The sequence below is a fragment of the Cygnus atratus genome, chromosome Z (genome assembly GCF_013377495.2).
Source record: "Cygnus atratus isolate AKBS03 ecotype Queensland, Australia chromosome Z, CAtr_DNAZoo_HiC_assembly, whole genome shotgun sequence".
NCBI classification, from domain to species: domain Eukaryota; kingdom Metazoa; phylum Chordata; class Aves; order Anseriformes; family Anatidae; genus Cygnus; species Cygnus atratus.
Window position 1 is genome coordinate 60,512,480 of NC_066396.1, and position 22,558 is coordinate 60,535,037.

General features: G+C 38.3%; 1 protein-coding gene across 6 annotated transcripts in view; it reads right to left on the minus strand.

Annotated features, from left to right (window-relative positions):
- Positions 1-408: 408 nt before the first annotated feature.
- Positions 409-22,558, minus strand: part of PJA2 (praja ring finger ubiquitin ligase 2) — a 37,815-nt gene continuing 15,665 nt past the window's right edge. For all 6 annotated transcript variants that reach the window (XM_035562599.2, XM_050716504.1, XM_035562602.2 and 3 more), the window contains 7 exons: positions 19,166-20,222; positions 15,801-15,983; positions 14,125-14,310; positions 12,434-12,545; positions 4,980-5,094; positions 4,550-4,665; positions 409-3,238 (listed from right to left, as the gene is read on the minus strand). In XM_035562599.2, the coding sequence (XP_035418492.1) occupies positions 3,107-3,238; positions 4,550-4,665; positions 4,980-5,094; positions 12,434-12,545; positions 14,125-14,310; positions 15,801-15,983; positions 19,166-20,222 (1,901 nt within the window). In that variant the 3' untranslated portion in view covers positions 409-3,106. The remainder of the gene's footprint in view (positions 3,239-4,549; positions 4,666-4,979; positions 5,095-12,433; positions 12,546-14,124; positions 14,311-15,800; positions 15,984-19,165; positions 20,223-22,558) is intronic.

The following is a 22,558-nucleotide window of genomic DNA, read 5'->3' on the forward strand; positions in this document are numbered from 1 at the left end:
AATAGCTGAAACAAATTAGAAAGGAATAAACAAAAAGTCTACTTTTTGTTTTAAACAAAATATCCAAAACACCCATTCTAAATTTGGAATGGAAATGTTTTATTATGCTTAACAAACAGTTTACATCATATAGTTTATTAGAAACATGTTTTGCACAATAACTTATTTAAACATTATTCCAAGTGGGTAATTTGTCTATCCACTTGTATGGTCTCCCTTAGACTTTTAATTTAGACACTTCCATTTCACCAGTGCATGTAAAGACAACACAAACATTTAGTAGTAGCAGGTTTGTTTTTCACATTTCCTTCTTCTTTCCCATTGAACACTTATTTTTACATAACATAGCAAAAATTTTCTTTGTGTAGATAGGTTTTACCAGACAATTCCCTTTGAGCAAATTATTTATTTTATTTTTTTTTTCTTAGGAAAACATTATACTTTGCAAGGCCTTCAGATGAACTAGGCCTGCTTTAACCAAACAATTTTACATTTGAAGCACGAACCACTTAATCTGCACAGCAATCTGATGCAATTTTATATACCAAAAAAATCACAACAGGCATTTGCACAAATGATCCAAATTTCTGGATCATGACTCTTCCTAGGTGTTGCAGGACAATTCTGGTAACCTGAGCATGACCTAGCATATACTTTTCAGACACCCTCTTGAAGGTCTTTCATCTGTTAGTTCCTCAGCTGAGGAGCCACAAAAGATCTGTAAGTGACACCTCTACATTCGAGTTAAACAACAACAACAAAAAGCTTGAACACATTTCTCAGGCAGTTGTTTACTGGTTGTTTAGAAATAGGAAGATGCCAGTACTGAGGCCAGCAACAGACAAGGAGGGAAAAAGCCCAACAGCTGCTTCTTTCTTAACTCTTGACACTGCTGGGGAAGTCTAGAATCAAAAGCATCTAGCAAGAGCACTTCCAGATCTTGCCCCAGAAGCTGAAGTAATCCTCTTTATAAAACACTATTCCTAAGGGATTAAATGAAGGCCAGCACACTGTACTGTTCCAGACCGAAACAGAACACAGCCTGGTTTAAGTACCTGCTACAGCATTTGCTGCAGAGTGAAGCTACTGACGAACAACACCCTCAAGAACAAGTCTGATATTACTATGCAGTAAAACCCATCCTTCTGCTGGTCTGTTCCCTACCCCAGCCAGGAATATGAATGTTTTCATTTATACTTTTGTCTGAAATGTACATACATCCCCTAAAGATCCTCAAACAACAACAAGGGCTGTATTAACTCTTAATCATCTGGGGTACTTGGTAGCTACAGATCATTCTCCCCAACACTGGTTTGTAATAGAGATATGGAAAAATTATAGTGCTTCTTGGAAGAGAATAAGTGTCCCAGTAAGCATGCCTATAAGTATATGTTCAGCGTATGTTCCTTGTCACATTTCCCCCAATCCTGCTGATGGCAACTTCAGGGACTATAGAGTTTTACTCCAAAAAATTAGCTGTGCTAACCATGCTTCTACCACTTTTCACCAATATCCAATTGTTGTGGTTTCCTTGTACTCCACGGTTTGGAACTTTTGGAACTGCATCACCTAAATTCTCATGAATATACCAATGGCAGCTGCTATCCATTCTTTGTTCTGCTGCACTCCACAAATTACACTACAGTAACATTTGTTTTATTTTGAAGGGTACACTATCTTTGACCGTTATTTAAAGATTATTTAAAGAAGAAATTAATATTTGTAAAGAATGACACTGATGACAACAATAATCTAAGCACTAGGGAAGAGCTACTGTAATACCACTTTCTCAAAAATCACTCTTCCTTTCTACGAGCCTTATTCAACTAATAGTTACTAGAAGAAACTGTAATTGTTTTAAGACTGTTTGGATTTGATCCTTTTATATTATTCCCACTATAGGAATCACATGTCTATCCAATAGCCACAGAAGAGATTTGCACAGCTATTAGCGCATATACACAGATCAAAATCTTAACTTCCTGCGCTCTAAGAGTAACTTCAGTATATGAAAAAACTTTAAGGGACATATAGTATTATTTAGAGAAATAAGACTGTAGTTTCTAGAACTTTTCTCCTTTAAAATATTAAGTGTAGCATAACCCACTGCAACAAGTGGTTTAAGTGGGTATGCAACACTGGAAACATTCATTCTTTAATTTCTGAAATAGCTTCACAGGAGTTATCCTAATTGAAAAATACATTTGAATACATGGCTATTAGGTATGTAACGTTCTTACTACCTTGTTCAGATTTAAGACTAAGAGATAAAAATATTTTAATTACAACTGTATTAGGAAAGCAACCCCACTCCTTATATAAGGAAAAATAAATATATCTAATAATGAGAGGGTGTACGTACATGAAGGAGAAAGTACAGGAGACCTAGTTAATACAGTGGAATTTAAGCAGAACTTGAAGGAAACAGCTGCCCAGCTTTTACGGATTCAGCCTCTTAGAAACTCAGAATATCAAGTGTTGAAGTTCCAAAGTTCATACACTTATTCAGGACCTAGTCTTAAAAATAGTATTAGCATTTGTAAAAAAAAAAGTCCAGGTATCAGCAATTAAACTTTCTTCATAATATCAGAAGTGCTGTTAATATGGAATAAAGGGGTAAAATACTGTTTCTTGGTGAAATTTATTTCCAGTGAAACCAAACTGTACTGTTGTCAAAGAAGATCTCTGCATTTGATGTAAAAGAGATCCATTACAGTCACTCGTTGGCAAATAGTTCAGTTATGAAAAACAGATGAGCATAACTTCAGTAAGCTACAACTGCACTGCAGTTGCAGGAACTTAAAGAGAAAGTGCCACATTAATTATCTTTTTGGACAAATTTGTCATAATACAAGCTTTAGACACTACAGTTACCAGCAACATTCTATCATGTAAAAAGGGGTGCACATTCTTCAAGCTTTGTTTGAAAACTTAAACTATTGTAAACCTAAACAGGTTTATAAATTCTTGCATCTTCTTCCTAAACTGAAATATATAATATATAAAGTATTTTACATATAATATTTTATATATAATTGTTTTCACATTGTAATTTAAGAGGCAAAGTTAACTTTTTATTTTGGCGAAGGAGACTTCATTTCAGATGCTAGTTTGGAGCTCCTGTAACATCCTGAGCAGGAGATGAGGAATCATGATCAGATAGAACGGAAGCAGTTGTAGCAGCTGCTTCAGGAAGCATGGGTGCAAGCACGTGGCGACAAACAGGGCATGTTCCCGACTACAGGAAAAAGAGGAAAAAAGTGGGTCATTCGCATAGTTTGCATTCAGTTTCATTGAAAAGCTAAAGTTTACGATTTACAAAGTATTTCATGTCTTAACAAGAGCACTGTCTCAAAGTCATTTGACAGGACAGATAACTGGAGCTAAAAAAATCTTATATTTCTGATAAAAGGTGCATTTTGTTCTTACACCAGGTATATGAAGGTTACATCAGACTCCAGCAAGGTCTTCTTCAAAGTGAAGATTTTACATTTGGGAACTCTTATATTTGCCCCTTTACTCCAAAAGGAAAAACTTTGTACAACCCAAATCTAACAAACGTATTACATCATAGTCATCAGCAAGAGCAGTATACTGTGACAGCAGAAAAAGTAAGGCATAATACAAGCAATATTTACCTTGAAATCAACACTATCAGGGTACAAAAAATATAAACCCACCAAGAATTCATGCTAGAGGTCATCTGATCTCCCTAGTCTGAATCAATTAACCTTCTTTGTGTAGTTCCTGAGGAAATGATGCATTACCTTGTAGGCTCAGCACTATTTCTGACAAACTATTTGAGAGCCATCAAGTCCAGGTTCATTCTGTCTGTAAAGCAGCTTGCAAGTGTGTGGACAAAAATACTAGTAAATCAATTAGTTCTTTTAGTCTCATCTCAGCATGATGCTCAATATTTTGAAGGAAAAGCTAATTACAGATGATTAAAACAAAGTCTAATACAATTGGTTTACCAAAAGGTTCATGTTGTAAATTAATCTACATGTATTCTAGCAGATTCTTACTTCCTCTTTATTTCTTCAACATTATCTGTTACAAACGGGCCCAACACATTCTGGCAGGACAGATACTTGGTTCTCTTCAGAGAAAACCAAGCCATTATCTTCACTTCAAGGTGGGGTATAGTAAAGAAAACTTCTCTTAACCAACTGAAGTATAACTCATGTCTCCTTCATTGTTACTGAAAGCACACCAAGTTTTTCCAGACAAAACTCCTCACCCATTCAAACACCACTACACTCCAGTCTACATAAACAAGCATTCAGATTTAAGGATTTATAGTATTCAGTTTATTTATACGTATAATATTTACATTATTAACACCCATGCCTAACAAAGGCCAGGTCATTCCCCTTCAGGTGATTATGGATATAAATTACTCTCCTCATTTGCATTAGAACTTGGTCCCATAATGCACATAAATAACAGGCAGTTATTTCATGGCATTTCCTCCCACTTTTTCTAGAGGTTTTAATAGGTCTCCTACTAGAACACAAGTACTCAAAAAAAAGCATTCTGTTTCAACTACCTTCTGTAACCAAAGAGTGACACAGGGCTTGTGAAACAAATGATGACAGGGTAGCTCTGTTAAGATTTCATCTTTCACATATTCACTGCAACAGATAGTACAACACTGGTCTTGACCTACAGCCATGAAATAGAAAAAGCATTAGGTTTTTGGTTGTGTTTTTTTTTTTTTTACATCTAAGATTAACTGAAGTTAAAACCAATATATATCAAAAGTATCAATAATGATTATGAAATACAATCACACTTACTGAAGATTAATTTCCCAAAAACTGACCAAGGTTATATTCAGGCTAGTTCAAAATTTAAAACCTTAGAACAGCCTTGTCAGCTGCATAGTACATTTAAATACTATATCTATGCTATTATAAAAAGCTAAGTTTGTTCTTATAAACTTTGCAGAAATTAATACTTAATTGTTTTTTCCATACCATTATGGTCATCTGTGACAATAATCTGTGGCAGACAATCTATGCTTTCTTGAGTAGCTGGTGGATGAGCCTGTTCAACATCAAATCCAAGGGACTCCAAATGTGCCAGAGCATTCTGAAAAGGGTGAGCAGAGACCAAGTTCTCTTACAAATACAACATTCCATATAAAAACAAATAAGCAAGAAAAGGAACCCTGTCAGACTAACCATTACATCATTTTAATTTTTGTAATGAATGAGCCGAAAACTGAAGGTCAAAACACTAACAGCTTGTTTTTAAGACTTCTCAGAATATCAGGACAGACTCGCAACTTATTCTGTAATGAATGTTTGCTCATGTTACAAAATTTCAGAAAAGAGAACAAGTCAAAAATGCAATAAAACTTGCCAGTACAAAACTATCATTACATTTCATGTTCTGAAAATAAGTTTGTTTCTTGGCTTCAACTACAGTATTACCCAGATATGAAGAAAAACATCAAGTACCTGGACTAAACTGTCAATGTAAGCATTCAGGAAAAAAGCAGGATCCACAGAGATGTTTCTCATCTGTATAATTACCTAAGACAGCCTGCTTTTTCAATTCATCCTGTTTTGAAACTTAAAATTTCATTTTTCACCATACAAAACCACTATGACCCCAATACCAAAGCAGGCAGATTTGATATTTACATCATACATTCGACCACCTAAGACACTGAAAGGGAAAAGATCTTCAGCAGAAGAAAAAATAGCAAGAAAGCAAATATAGCAAATCCAGGTTCTAAGAAATGTACGAGATATACCTGATTAAGCAATACAGCAGACTAAAACTGAAGAGCCACAAACACATAAGCACTGAGTTCATATCCTGAATGAACTATGCACAGCCCTTAAGTACAACTACTTACTGTTCTTAGCAGGATGAAATGTATTTATTCCTATAGACAAACTTCCAGGCAAGAATTTTAAAGAGAAACTGCCATTTTTATAGTGTCAGTGGTTTACCTAATAACTGAAAAATAAACTAGAGAAACATTGGATTACTTTCAAGAGTCTTTCCTCTGGATCTTTACAGAAAGTCATCGGCTGCAGTCTGAGTATGTATCTGCTCTTGTCAGAGTGGCAAGGTAGCTTGGGCAACCATTCCACCTAACAGCTTTACACCTACAGTCAAATATTTGGGGCAACACAGAGATCAGCATGAGCTAACAAATACTTACAGCTCCTACTGCCACAAGTATTCTCACCTAGAAATGCCAGTTTAAAGCAAACCCTGGAACAGTTAACTGTGGTGCAGTACACAAGTCTACTTGCAAAACAAGTAACATTCCTCAAATTCAACAGCTTAAAACCATTCTGTTCTGCCACAACAGACAATGCTGCTGTACTACCGTTAGGATAACTTTAGTATTTGTAATGGTATTTTGCTACTGCTGCGAAGGTCTGAGAATAACTTGTGGACTGTAGTATTGTATTTAATTAGATTAACTACTACAGCTGGAAAAGCTAGATAAGCTCCAAGGCAGACAGAAGGATGCAGTATTACCTGTGTCAAACCTTTGTGCCTATATCCAATATTAGCACAACAAAACAGAAAAAGTTGCCATTGTACTGTTTGCTTTTTGAAAGCTACATAACAAGCAAGAACCACAGACAGAAAGCCTCGCAATGACTTCAAATGATGTTTAAAACTACATCTTCAAAAAAAGCAAACCTAAGAAAGGTCCATTTTATAACTCACAACTTTTTCAAGGCTTCAAAGATACCCTAATTTTCTCTTATTTCATGTGTGACTGTTTACTGCTCCATGTTCCATAAGCCACATGTTGGACACTACTAAAACCAGGGCTGTTATGTGCTACAGGTGTGAGCACCTCACAGCTACGAACCAGCACAGGAAATACTCAAAAATGAAATCACTAACAATGCAGACACACCCAACCTGTTCTACACTGCTACTCTAACACTCTCAGTTAAGTAACTTCTCTAAAAAGTGATAGTAAAAACAAGAAAAACCCACATACATAGGTCATTAAGGACAAAGCGCTTAGCAGAACCCAAGAGTCTTATAGAAGATGGCTTTTTTTGTTTGCCTTTAATATGCACTTGCTTCTCCTCCCCTCCAAATCTAACAATTGTGACAGAACTCTCCCTCCCCTCATCACCCAGGTATAGCAACTTTGTTTTGCTGGATAGTTTTTTTTTCCCCTGAAAACTGAGCTATAATAGACTACAATAACAAGTAATGTCATCACAGCTGAACTGTCTAGTTGAAGAATCTACTAGTTTCTTTAGTTAACACAGCTATGTGGGACTTACAGAGGGGGATTAAGTAAATCAGTAACAGGCTGAATAAAGTCACAGCTTTTGGACAAGTTTTTAGTGTTTCAATTAAAAACTCAATCCAACCTATTCACAAACCAGAGAAATAGAATCAGAGAATGGTTTTGGTTGCAAGGGACCTTCACGACTTTCTAGCTCTAACCCCCTGTCATGGGCAGGGACAGCTCCCACCAGACCAGGTTGCCCAAAGCCCCATCCAGCCTGGCCTTGAACACCTCCAGGGATGGGGCATCCACAGCTTCTCTGGGCAGCTTGTGCCATTGCCTCACCACCCTCTGAGTGAAGAATTTCATCTTAGTGTCTAATCTGAAGCTAGCATCTTTTAGTTTAAAATCATTACACCTTGTACTGTCACTACACTCCCTGGTAAGAAGTCCCTTGCCACCTTGCCTGTAGTACAGGAAAGCCACACTAAGGTCTTCCTGAAACCTTCTCTTCTCCATACTGAAGAACATTAACTCTCTCAGCCTGTCTTCATGGGAGAGCTACTCCAGCAGTCTGTTCATCCTCATGGCCCTTCTCTGGACCCACTCTAACAGCTCCCTACCCTTCTTATGCTGGGGGCCCCAGAGCTGAACGCAGTGCTCCAAGCGGAGTCTCACGAGAGCAGAAGAGAGGGGGACAATCACCTCTCTCACCCTGCTGGCCACGCTGCTTTTGGTGCAGCCCAGGGCACAATGGGCTTTCCGGGCTGCAAGCTTGGATTGCTGGCTCATGTTTATTTTTTTTGCCCACCAGTATCCCCAAGTCCTTCTCCACAGGTCTACTCTCAATTCATTCATCACCCAGCCTGCACTTACACTGGTGATTGCTCCAGCCCAGATGAAGGACCTTGCACTTGGCTTTGTTGAACTTCATGAGGCTTGCAAAAGTCTACCTCTCAAGCCTGTCAAGATTCCCCCTGGAGGGCATCCCTTCACTCCAATTTGTCGGCCATACCACTGAGCTTGTCATCATCCACAAACTTACTGACTACACTCAATCCCACTGTCCATGCTGCTGACAAGTGTTCAATAATACTTGTCCTAATTCAGACCCCTCAGGAACACCACATCACTAGTCTCCACCTGGACACTGAGCTACTGATCACAGCTTTTCCAATGCAACCATAGAAACAATTAGTTATCCACTGGATGGTCCATCCATCACATCCATTTATCTCCATTTTACACAAGGATGTCATGCAGGACTGTATGAAGTGCTTTGCATAAGCCCAGTTAGATGACATCAGTAGCTCTTTCCTCATACACCAGTGCTGTAAACCCATCGTAGAAGGTCACCAAATTTGTCAGGCAAGATTTGCCCTTTTTGAAGCTGTGATGGCTGTCACCAGTCACCTCTGTTTTCCATAGCTTGCTGGAGGATTTGCTCCATGACCTTGCTGGGCATATAGGCGAGACTGACTGGTGTGTAGTTCCTCAGGCTTTCCTTTTTCTCCCCCTTTTAAACACGAGGGCATTATTTCATCTTTACCAGAGACATATTACTTAAAGCTAGTCAAAACTTAGACTTCTACATTATGAAACCTCTGGTGCAAAAATACCTCATCGCCAAGAAACAAATGGGTTTAAAGTCAAAACAAAAACAGAGGTACAGTGAACATCTTCCATAAGGTCGAATCAGACTAAGCAAGATTTAAATAACATGTTGGCCGTAAAGACAAATCTAAATAACACTAAATAACATTAAAACAGCGTAACTGACAACTAGAAGAAAGCATTTTTGAATACTTGGACTACAAATACTGTAACAAGAACAAGTATTCTGTTGGAAAGCTGTTATACAGATAATATGCAATTGCAGAAAGACAAACGTGCCTGGGTTCAAACAGGGAAAGTTGTTTATACAGGGAGAGAAAAAACACATGCAAGCAGTAAAGTCTGCAAGGTGAGAGCAAAAGATCTATAACAAGCAGGAAAGGTTTCTAGTGAACTGGAACCAAATCTCCCTGTAGAATAAGCAAGAAAAATGCCCAGCAAAGACAGAACAAGTCCTGATCTCCAAAATAAAACGGGCTATGTCAAGAACAGATGAAATCACTCCCTTTACTCTTGGGGAGGGAAATGAGAAGTATAAAAATCACATCTTTATTCATGACTGGCATTTTAATTCTTACATCCTTCAGAGCTCTAAAGCTTCATCACCTTGACCTTAGTACCTAGGATACCCTTCATAGTGATCTCTCTCTACTTGATATATATGTACAGTTAATTGAAACTGCAGAACAAAAATTGGTGTATTACATTTTCTATATACTGAATAAAAAGACTGCATTAAGAAGTACTCATTAAGAAGTACTGCATCAAAAATTACATTTTCTAGTTCTAGAGAAGATATTTTCAAGAGTCTTATTCAAACTTGAAAAGTCTTCAGTTTGTTCTTCACATCACAAAACATTTATTTTTAAATAGGGTTCTTCCCCCCCCAAAAAAAGTTCTGTATTCCACATTTTGGATTTCTGACCAAGCACTGTGACCACAGTAAGAAAGATAAGGAAAAGGCTTTGTAACATTATGACATTTATGTCATTCACTGTTCCAGTGAACAATTTCTCATTTTTAGATTTGTTGAAGAGAATTCTACATCCTACATCTACAGCTGCCTGATTATGAGGAAAATTTATTCAGAGGTTGCTGTTCCAGCTTTCACACACAAATTTCTAGTCTTTGTTAATCCAGTGAGAGATAAGGTCACATCATATTTTATTAATAGATTATGTCAGAATAGCCACTCAGTCCAGAAAACATATCCTACATCTTGCTGTGATCATTAAGAAATATGATCTCAGCAAACAATCAAAATTAATTCTGGATGGATAGATAAGATGGTAGGTAATAACCCTTAAGAGAAAGGATATTAATTCTGTTTAATCAAATAAAAATGAGAATATCACCTTTAAAAGTAGCTTCTTAAGTTAAATTTTCAAAGCAAAAAGAGCACTGATGGATTTGAACTAAAAAGGACACACTATACTCAGGAAAGGCAAGGAGCAGATATATTAATCAGCTGTTGCAAGACATCTAGCTGTTTCAAGCAACACATTCTAGAATTTTAGAGGGTATTCTGCTTTGTGCCAACAATACAGAAATTGACACACAGATAGTATCAGTACACTTTCTAAAGGATAAGGATTGAGAGCATTATATATAGATCGATTATGGATCTATGTAAGTGTGACACTAATGTACTTCCCCTTAAACTCTCAAAACTGCTCCATAAGAAGTTTCAAGTCATTTCCTGTTGACTAATTCCAATTATGCCAGACTTCTTATGCCCACCATAAAGTTTCAGAGATTCAAGTGTTAATTTCAAGTAGCAATACTATTTCAGAAAATTGGCTTTCCCTCTTGTCCAATACCCAGAGTGACCTGATGCACAGGTTCCAGAGAATAACTACCTTTGTATTTATCTAACTGCTTGCCATGCAAGTTCAACAGCACTCAGTTCCTGGAGCCACGAACATAATCACAGCAGCTTCTCAGTCAGCCATACATATATTCACCTACGACTGTGTTTACAGGTCAGCAGCCTGACAAAAGTCCACACATTTCTTCTGACAGAAGAGCTACAGAATGCTGTTGCACAGTAATGAGAAACAAAATCTCAGGACTGTAATAACCTCAAGTCACCTCTTCAAGTGTTAACATAAGAGATAAAAAAGGATGGGATTAGTTTCCCCTCTCTACACAGATCCTTTCTTTGGTGTTAAGGAGTAGGTCAACTGCTTCTATAGTTCTCTCCTGTCTGATGTAGTGAGAACTGGCAGCTATGAAAAGGGCATAGATTTTCCCTATACAACTTCAAAACACTGCTTTTACAATAAGGATAAACAGATACATCCATAAACAGTTTTGATACATCTCCAGGTAAGTAACACTAACGAGATCCTACAAAGCTGAAGAGGACCCTGTGGTACTCTATCATAAATAATGCTGACCTCCCATATACCTTGAGGGATGCACAATACGCGGAAATTCAATGACTGCCAACTTCAGGGAACAAGCTTTTAATCCCCTTGGAAAATTCACAAAATGTTTGATTTCATTGCTACCTATGAGGAAAAAAAAGCTTTGATTGTTTCCACTGACAGCCAGCTTTAGAAAACATTTTAAAATGTCCTTGGAATTGTGCCTGCAAGCATACTATGACACAGCCTGCCCTATTCACCCCTTTTAACTAAAAGCCAGTTGCCAAGCTGCCCCTTGCTGCCCTCTAAACTTCACATAAACATTCAATTTAATTGTTGCAGCACCATATTGTATGTCTACCAAACACTTAACTCTTTTTTTGGCAAATATTCTGCAGGGAAGATTTCTAGCAGTGCAGGAATTGTCACATTGCATCAAGCTGAATTTCAGCTAGCTCCATATTCATTCTGACAGTGACCATCATCATGTAACTCAAGAAAAAACAAACAGGAGAACAAAGACTGTAGCCATGACAGTTTATTTATCCGAAGTATGAAATGAAATCTATTAGAGTAAGGTAAAAATAAACAGGATATAAAAAAACATATGGAGCCAAGACACCAGAAAAGTCTTGTGAAGTATAAAAATAAAAGACTTCCATTAAAGCTCTTAAAAAGCTGGGATAATCTATAGGTACAGATTCAGGTATGAACTTTCTTTTGGTAAGTAGGGAATTTAACAACAACATCTTTAGAGCAATTTACATGATGTGTTTATACTTGCTGAAATTACTATCTTTTTCCTCTAAGAGAAAATAAAGTTCTAAAAGTAGTACTGATCAATAACTTCTTGCTCTGTATCACTTACAACAACTTTAACATTTATTTTCAAGTTTGCATACCTGAAAGTTCATGATGGACCAGGAAAGTAGTTTTTTAGTTCTCAGTCAACTTCTGACTAAGAAAATTTGTCACAATGCCACTTATATAATACTACCAAGAACACATGTACAATTCTGACTTTTTCCCCCAAACACTGATTGAAATAAGGCCTGAACCCTTTCATATTTAATATAGCACAAAAGATTACACTCTGAATTTTAAAAAAAGAAAATCTGGAACTCAATGACCTGAATATTTGCTTATTAAAAACAAAACAAAACATAAGAACAAAGGACTCTGTTTTTATTTCACATAAAATTAAATTGCTGTGTTTTAATACCTCCATAGCTTGTGCTAAGCGTTCCTCTAGTGCCATATACGTGGTAAATTGGGGATCCACATATGAAATGGCTTGAGCAACTCCTAGGCCATCACCAAACTCATCCAGCAGCCTGTAAAACATGAATTAGGAAACATGGTTAACATTACAAAGTTAATATAACAAGATGAGGGCTGGGCACATTAAGTTGTTGCACATCACCTGTTAATGAGTGTGTATTATCTCACAAGGTGGTTACAGAGGCAGCTCTGACCTCAGCTGGCTGCCAGACACCCACCAGACACTCTCTCACTCCCCCTTCCCAGGGGAACAAGAGAAGTAAGACAGAATGCTCGTGGGTTGAGATGAGGACAAGGAGATCACCCACCAATTAATTTCTATGGCCAAAACACTCGACTTGGGGAATGTTAATACAATGTACTGCCAATTACATGGAGTTAGACGGTAAGACATGGTCGACTGCTGCCACACCTTTCCCCCAACCCCTTCTCCCCAGGCTCAGCTCCAGCCATTCATTTCCAACGCCCCCACCCCCTGGCCAGAGCACCTCAGGAGCATGGGGGCTGTGCCCAGCTCCACTCCAGCCACTCTCCATCCCAGCTCCATCGATGGTGGAGCTCCATCCCAGCTCCACTCTGCCACTCCTTCCTCCTCACACTTTTCCCCTGCTCCTGTGTGGGGCCTTCCACAGGCTGCAGTCCTTCAGGAGATGCCCAGCTGCTCTGCCACGGTCTCTCCACGCACCTGGAGCACCTCCTGCCCTGACCTTGGGCTCTGCAGGGCTGGTGTTCTCACTTTTCCCTTGCTCCTCTCTGCATGCAAGAGTTTTCTCCTTTCTTAAATCTGTTCCCCTGAGACACCACCATCTTGGCTGCAGGGCCCAGCTGGAACCAGCATCCCCACTACCAGTGTCTGCACCCAGCACAGTAGTACAGTCACAACAGCGCAGACCTCAGATGAATCTGAGGTGAGCTTTGACTGAGCTTTTGCTTTGACACTTCAGAGAAATTTGTTATATTATTAACAAGTAGAAGAGAAGCAGCTTTAAATGTCTCACTGAAAAACATTCCCTCTAGCTTACTTTCACTTTAAACCAAACATATTATTCTAGGATTAGGCTGTGCAAGTGGCTTTGATCGCTTTCTTCCTACTATTTGCAGGACTCCTCTAATAAGTATATTGCAATATTCTTCAGCAATTTAATGACAAAAGATTGACTGAAATATTCAAAATTATGTTAGGTAAGCAAATGTCATTTCAAAGAGAAAAAAAGTTTTACAACATCTGAATTGTACCAGCTGCAAAACAGGTAAAGACCACAGTTAAAATGCTGCAGTGACTTGAATGTTGACTACATTCATATTACTTTACTTTTTTTTTTACGCTTCCACTACACTTATCTTGAAAAATCAATTAAGTATACGCATCCATTAAATACTTAGTGCACCAGAATTTTCTCAGATCAGACTGATTTAGCAGATCTACATTCTTCTTCCCTCATTAAAGGAAATGTAACACTTGCAAGGAAACATAAGACTTGCAGTACCTTAAAACTTAACAACCAGATTATCAGCCTTTGAAGAATATGCATACCTATAGCCATATGTATTTTGACATCTTACATGAAAAAGAAAACAGTAACTACAAAACCTCTAAAATTAATACAGAAAAACTACAAGATGCATACACACCTCCACTCAACATCCAGGTCCTCACTCACACTGGAGTCATCCTCAAGGTTGTTGTTTCCATCTAATATAAATAAGCCAGGATGCACAAAATCACTAACTGGATGATTTTCCTCATCACTGCTACTTTCTGTTTCTTCATGGTACTGTAACCAAGTAATCTCTCCTTCCTCCAAAAGCGTTGGTTCCCTTCAAACAAATAAAAGAAAAGTGTTTTTTCCTTTCAAAAAATCAGCAAAGAGCTAATACTAAAAAGTTAAGAGGATTTACAAATATATACCAGCAGGTACACACATTACACAAAATATATTTTACAAACATATACAAGAGGGTACACATTACATCAACAGCTGAAGCTGCATTTCATGGACTGCAGAGTCCCAGACTAGGGATTTAATGTTGGCTGTGGGGAAAAAAAAAAAAAAAATCAACTGACCCATCCAGACTAAGAACTTAGTAAGACATGATTCTGTGGCAAAATTATTTTTATAATACTCAAGGCCAGCAGTATGGTAAGCTACTTGCTTTGCATTTTCTCCAGTACAGGCAGTATCCCTGCCACAGCTAATTCGGTACCAACTTTCTTATCTAAGCTCCTAAAACAAAAAAATAAAGGCTCTCTCAACTCCCTAGAACAGCCTTCCATGGGGAAAGCTTGGCCTAAATGCAGAGATATTATTTGTAAGAGAAGCCATGTACATGAGGAGAAAGGTTTCCTTTTCTTTGATTCTCTAGAGGAGCACAAGTCACCAGGATGTTTAGAACCACAGCACTGCAAATCCTACTTTCCTGTTTATTTGTCCTCTGATAAGGAATCATTTTAGAAATGGGTATATTCGGAGGCTATTCACACACAGAAAGCTAAAGGATACACAGCTCCATTGCTGCTGTTCTGAAACAGATTACTTTTCATAAAGCCATGCTAATTCTTCAAACCTCAGGAGACAGCAATACTAACAAGGCAGTAATAGATTTGGACTGCTTGGTGCTAGATACCGTCTGCCTAAGAGCATAAGGAGGAGAAAGAACACTTAGGCATGACTTGTTGCACTACAAACACTCAAACTAAGAATCAAAGGTCAGTATTAGATGCTTAGAAGTATTTTCCTTGCTTATTTATAGCTACAAGTTTTGCCTTGCAACATTGGCAGACACTTTAAAAAAACATACAATGAACGACTGGAAAAAAACTGCAAGCTCTCAGCAAATACTTCCAGTTTACTTTAATCACTGATAAGACCGCAGAAATAAAGAGCAGCAGTTGCATTCACTGGAATATGGAAAGCAGGGACAAACAGTTTTGCAAGGAGTACTATGCAGTATCAGAAGATGTGTATAATATATGCCTCTTTACAATTAGCTTGTCTTACCTGGCATTTTAAAGTCAGTATATGCAGCCTGTTATCCCTATAGGTGCTACTTTTTCCTCATTATTGGAATGTCAGTGCCCTCTTATTTCTGTACCTTTCATAAAATAGGCAGTATTGTTTGTATGACATGTCATTTTTTATTTCATTTTAAATGAGTAACTACTGTGGTTATTATGATGTAAGCAAGTGGTTACTGCTAAGATAGTGACTACCTGCAGTATTTATTTTATTCTATACAGTGTCACATGGCTACTGTGTTACTGCTGATGTCAGAACTGACAGGAACAAGTTAGTGAAATAAAAACATACCCTCCTTGAAAACTGCAGTCTACAAACACTTCTATACCACTGGGGCTGCTATGCACTTCAGGCTCATGTTCCTCCCTGCCTGGGACAGTCTCCCAGCTCTCATCACTTGAGGACTGGTCTTTTTCTGCAGCAGCAAAACAGGAAGGCCTAGATGCAGACCATTCTCCATCACTACATTCTGAGCTGCAATATGAACAAAGCAGAGTGTTAATTTAAGCACTGGTTTAGTGGAAAGAAAAACATACAAACATTGTGTCCTCCTGCTTTTATACAAACGCTGTTGTCAGTGTAGACTACTTTTCTACGATAATTTTTTGCTATTTATAAGTGTATTAAGTTTATATAGAGAGTTGATTCAAATTCCTTTCCTAAAAAAATGCCCATCCTACTTCACAAAAAGGTTTTGTTCTTCTCTCCACATTTTCAGAGTATATGCAGCATCTCAGGAATATAAGCCCAGACCGCATACACACCTCTTTCTAGAAGCACCTAGCAAAGAGAACATCGTATCAGTGACACAGAACATCAATGCTTGCTTAGCGAACAAGCAGAAATGTCAACCTTACTTCTTGAAGAGACAAACCTGTAGGAAGATGTTCTAATGACCTCTAAGCCATACACACCAGTCCTTTCCCTCCCCTGACCCCTTTCCCCTGGCCCCTTTTTTAAACCATGCAATTAATGAATTACTGAAGCTAATTAACCCACCAGCAGAAATAGATGAATGGTAGCAAGTTCTTCCAAGTACAATTCATCCTCTAGTTCACCAACTGAAGTTGAACGTTGATGTTTTTGTACTTACCCCTCTAAAAGACCAACATACTGTAAGACTAACCCAGAGATTCAGAACTGTCCTTTTTTTTTAAGCAATCTAGTAATGATTTCCAACACAGATTAACAGATTATAGTAATATTACTATATTGGTAGTCAAATTTATTCCAATATTCTGCCTATAAAATTCTCATTAAAGTTTACACACATAACCTCTTTTCTTTTATGAATTAGTGTATGTCTACAGTTATTAACAGCAAACAATGCAAGAACTTTGCATGTGTATATTTCAAAACTTAGGATTTAACTATGACAAATTCTACAGAGATGCAGAGCTTCCCTTAGGGAAGTGGTTACATACAGACTTGTCACTTACCAAAACATGACACATTAACTTAGCATGTGGACTTTCTGGAAGCAGACCTTCTCCTAGACAAGCTGACCTGTACATGCCACATGATCCCAACACTACATGGTGGGAGGTAAAGGTCACACTCCTTGTTCTACCACCCTTGCCCTCCCTAGGGACGCACCATGACCCTCCCAGCTCAGGACCCTCCCAGCTCAGCACACACGTGGTTCTAGCAACTAGGCAAGGCTTCCTCCTCCTCATGCAGTCTATACATGCTATCACCACAACAGCTGGGCATTTCCTCAAGGGATAAATGTGAGGTGAAGGCCCATGCTGCAGAAATCAGGATGGTGAACCTCTCCCTGGGTTGGAAAGTGAAACTTGAGTTGCAGGATATAGTCTGACATGCCAGCTCTGCTCTTTATGCAGCTACATATACATTTTTGAACACTTTGTCCTGGTTTCAGGTAGGACAGATTTAATTTTCCTCCTAGTAGCTGGCAGGGTGTTATGTTTTGGATTAGGATGAGAAGAGCGCTGATAACATGCTGATGTTTTAATTGTTGTAGAGCAATGCTTACACCAAGCCAAGGACTTTTCAGCTTCTCGCTCTGTCCTGCCAGCGAGCAGGCTGGGGGTGCAGCAGGAGCTGGGAGGGGACAGACCCAGGACAGCTGACCCACACTGGCCAAAGGGGTATTCCATACCATCTGACGTCATGCTGAACAATATATAGGGGTGGCTAGCCGGGGTGGGGGGCCGGCTGCTCGGGGATAGGCTGGGCATCGGTCAACGGGTGGTGAGCAATTGCATTGTGCATCACTTTGTACACATTATTACTATTACTATTATTATTATTATTATTGTTATTATTTTTACTGTCTTAATAAACTGTCCTTATCTCAACTCACAGGCTTCACTTTCCCGTTTCTCTCCCCCATCCCGGAGAGGGAGGGGGGAGGGTGAGCAAACGGCTGTGTGGTGTTTGGCTGCCAGCCGGGCTAAACCACAACACACTTAAATATGGACTAACCATTTAAACACAATTTTATCTTGTGAAAGTAGAAAGAGGTCTTTGTACAGAGTAGACACTGACAGTTTACCTCATAAGAGCACATCTTTTGAGGGTAAACAGATTATGTTTAAATTAAAGAATATGCATGCTTCCTGTTTAATAGGTCAGTAATTTCCATCACAAAGAACATGGTCACTTTTTCACATCCAACCTATATTTCTCTTATGTCATGTTACAACAAGTTATCACTTCATCATGGAAGTCAGCACTATAATTGTACAGTATAGTTGTTGTGGTTTAGCCCGGCTGGCAGCCAAACACCACACAGCCGTTTGCTCACCCTCCCCCCTCCCTCTCCGGGATGGGGGAGAGAAACGGGAAAGTGAAGCCTGTGAGTTGAGATAAGGACAGTTTATTAAGACAGTAAAAATAATAACAATAATAATAATAATAATAGTAATAGTAATAATGTGTACAAAGTGATGCACAATGCAATTGCTCACCACCCGTTGACCGATGCCCAGCCTATCCCCGAGCAGCCGGCCCCCCACCCCGGCTAGCCACCCCTATATATTGTTCAGCATGACGTCAGATGGTATGGAATACCCCTTTGGCCAGTGTGGGTCAGCTGTCCTGGGTCTGTCCCCTCCCAGCTCCTGCTGCACCCCCAGCCTGCTCGCTAGCAGGACAGAGCGAGAAGCTGAAAAGTCCTTGGCTTGGTGTAAGCACTGCTCTACAACAATTAAAACATCAGCATGTTATCAGCGCTCTTCTCATCCTAATCCAAAACATAGCACCCTGCCAGCTACTAGGAGGAAAATTAACTCTGTCCTACCTGAAACCAGGACAATAGTCTGTTTCCTCCACTGCATTTTAATCTTCTAGCAGCAGCATTTCACAAGTAGAAAAAATTACATAGTAATGAAAATGTTAAAAAAAAGTAAACCTTACAGGGAAGGAAAGGATTCACTTGCAAGTCCACCTGTATGTTCAATAGAAAAAAATCAAAATTATGTCTACTAATGCAGTTTACAATGCCTTAGGGATTTTGTTCTCTTATAAAGACTCTGCAACATTTAAAGGGTTGGATAAAGGATAAAATATTTTATGACCATATTCTGAAATTGTTTTAGTTACTATGTTCCATTTGCTGACAAATTATAAAGACTTGCACATTACTTACACACACAATTCAGCATAATACAAATATAAAAATGGTACTTTACCTGTCTTCATCTTTGTGGGGCCGTGGGAAGTATCTGCTCCAGTCTTCAAACTCATCCCAAAAACTGCTATCATCTAAGACATCTTTTTGTTCTTGAGCTGTTGTGTTTCTCCTTAGGTCTATCCTAGTGTTGTTCTGAGGACCTTTGTACTCTTTGGGTTCGAAGAACATAGTGGAACTCAATTCTTCTCCGTCATTTCTCGAGGTACGTTCATCACAGCCTTGCTGGATTTCAGCAGTTTCCCTTTTCCTGTTAGAACTGCTTTCTTCATCATCATCAGGCAGAACCATCTTTCTCTCCAACTGGCTTGTGGTATTTTGCTTTCTTATTTTAGGTCTCACTACTAGCTCAGGTGAATTTCTTTGTTCAGTCTCCTCATCACTGAGATTTAATTCATTACAAGTTGTTACAGGGGTCCTAATTCTAGTATCTACCAGATTTACCTGTTGTGTTTCATGACTGTCACCACTCAGGTTACTTTTTGGTATGGCTTGATCTTCAGCAGCAGATTCTTCGAGTGTCCTGTTGTTTGGATGGTTCAAGTCTGAATCTATGCTCAAATATCTTGAAGGCACTGGTCTCACTTCCTCACAACATTCTCTAGAAATTCTGCAATTGAGAGTGGACAATCGGGACTGTACGTCAGTGAAAGCCTCTATACCATTTTCTAATTCAGAAGCCACATCATCTAGTGTTTCCTGAAATACACCTGCTTCTTCTCTTCCCAAACAAAGCTGGTCTTGTCCATCATCTTCTCCATCGCTGCTATCTGGCTCGTAAGAGTCGATGTTTACAAAAGCAATTCCATTGTGACCATTCAAATCATTAGACTCTCCAGAAGTACGTTCAATGAGGAGCTCAGAATTTTTATCAGGATTCATAATGTTCCCTGAGATTTGGTTGCCTTCCACTTCATAAGAGGCTAGAGAAAACGGTGAAGTGCTTGCCTCAGAAATTTGGCTCAAAACAGTCTGACGAACAGGTTCTCCAGTTGCAGTATTTTCTAACAGTGTCTCATCCAATAAACACGAAGAAACTTGGACCAATGGCCTGGAAACTGCACAGAAAGTTACAAGAAAATACATTAAGAAAAAATATCAAAAACAATAGAGACATTCTCACTTATAAAATCTGCTCATGAAAAAAAGGGTAGTTTACTGGGAATGTGATGCAATTTGATAACGAGAAACATGTAGCAGAGACGTAGTCGTTCTTCATTATTGTATTTACAGTCTCATTTCTATAAACTAAGCCTAAAAAAATTAAATGATACAATTTCAGTTCAGCCTGCAACAGCAAAAAACATTAAAAAAGAAACATGCTCATAAGCAGCATCCTTACATTGTTTAGTTAAAATGGAATTTTAAGATGAGAACAAGAAACCTGAAATATACTAGAAGATTTAAAGAGCTGCAACATTTCTTTCCACATGCTAAAAACTGGACTAACCATTCATTAACCAGCTGAATTGTGCCTCCTGCCACACTCAGATAAAGCCATTCATTGCTACTATAAATTACAGACTAATAACATTGTATTTTGTACATGCAGCTGTGAGTGCAACTCTTCATGAGAAGACAATAGCAGAGATGAACATGGAATTTACAGTTGGTAGTTACCATCACTGCAAATTGTTTGGTTATATTACACTTGAACAACTCTTGCATAAAAGGGACAATAAATATCAAATTCAGCAGCAAGAGTTAAAGAAGGTAAAAATCTTTGCTACTAGTATGACAAAATTAATGCTTATTTCAAGTCACCTGTAAGCTCCAAACTGTTTCTGGACATACAGTGGCTTGCATTACTTGAAAGTACTTAAAATTTAAGTTGGTATTAACAGATTTGGAAATTTAACAAGAGAAAAAAATTGGAACATGCATTGTAAGGACTCCATAACATGCTACTTTAAGAACAGACAGAGGTAGGAAACCACGTAAAATAAAAATAAGCATTCCAGGGTTTAAAATAAAAGGGAAAACAGAACAGCAGTTTGTGAAGTGTACATCTGAAACCATCTGAAACAAATTCTTCACAAGCATCTGAAACAGTGGCTGCATGGAAGACATTAATGAGAACTCTTTAACAGCTACACAGGTATTTGTAACTACTTGCATCTAATCATTCATTTCGTCCCAATTTTTAGTCTCAGCTAACTGGCTAATCTATGCTTAGGTTGGTGAATTTGTGGCACAGAACTCTTATAATCTGTACCTTCCAGCTAGGAGTCTGGCTTGTTGGAAGCGATACTGTAGCATTACAGGCATTATCTGATTAAAATGCTGAAGTTTCTTCACAAAATTGCTTAACACCTGAGGCTGCCAGGCACCTCTGGAAATCATCTTGGCCAGCCCCTCTGCTCAAGCAGAGTCACCTAAAGCAGGTAACCAAGGACTGTGTCTAGTCAGGTTTTGAAAATCCTGAAAAATATATCTTTCTACCAATCTTGCATGGTTGCTTAGATGCATTTAAGGTGTCAGGTCAATTAATAAAGAAATATGCAGTTCATTTTAGTTAGCACTGACCCAGCACAAGACAAGAATCAACAGGGGAAAAATTTAACCTAGTTGAGGGAAATAAATCGATCCAAAATGTTTCTCAAAGAAATCTGAAGAGCTGTGATAAGAAAAGAGACCAAATAAACAAAAAGCATTTTGTTGTTAGTTAATGTAGAAAACAAGTCACTCTGAGAATTTACATACACCACAATCATTAAGAACAAGGAGATAACACTCTCCAAAAGGCACATTTTTAAATGACCCCTAAAATAAGAGCAGGCACAAGTCTGAGTAACTGAAATAAGAAAGTGGTAGCATTATAGAGGTGGAGCTACAAATAAAATAAAGACATCCAGAGATGATCCACTTCACCTAAGTCTCCAGGAGCAATGGCATATGATAAAGTTAATACTATACTATTATCAAATTTTAAAAAAAATAAAGGAGACAGCAGTTAGAAAACTGTCTACAAAAGGAAGGAGAAAGTTACTTTAGAAGTTCTGAGGCTATGAGGCTATGTCAAACTTTTTCTTTTTAAGCAAAAAACAACCTCATACTGACTAGGATATGGGAATGTTTCTAACCTAACAAGTCCTTTCTATTTCATTATGAAATTACTATCCAGACACTAAAGTCATAGACAATTTAGTAAATACTAATGCTTGATATTCATTAAGCCAAAAAATGAAAGTGGCCCAACTGGTATAAACAAAGAAGAACTTTTAAGGTGTCATACGGGCTTAAACTAATTCCAACGTAACTACTCTGAGGTTGACAAAGATTACATAGCAATCCGGTCTATGATACATCAAGTGTTTCACAGCCTAGTTCTACTAAAAGGTTAGAATAGGAATTCCCTTACAAATGACATTTTCTACGAAGGATTAATTTGCCT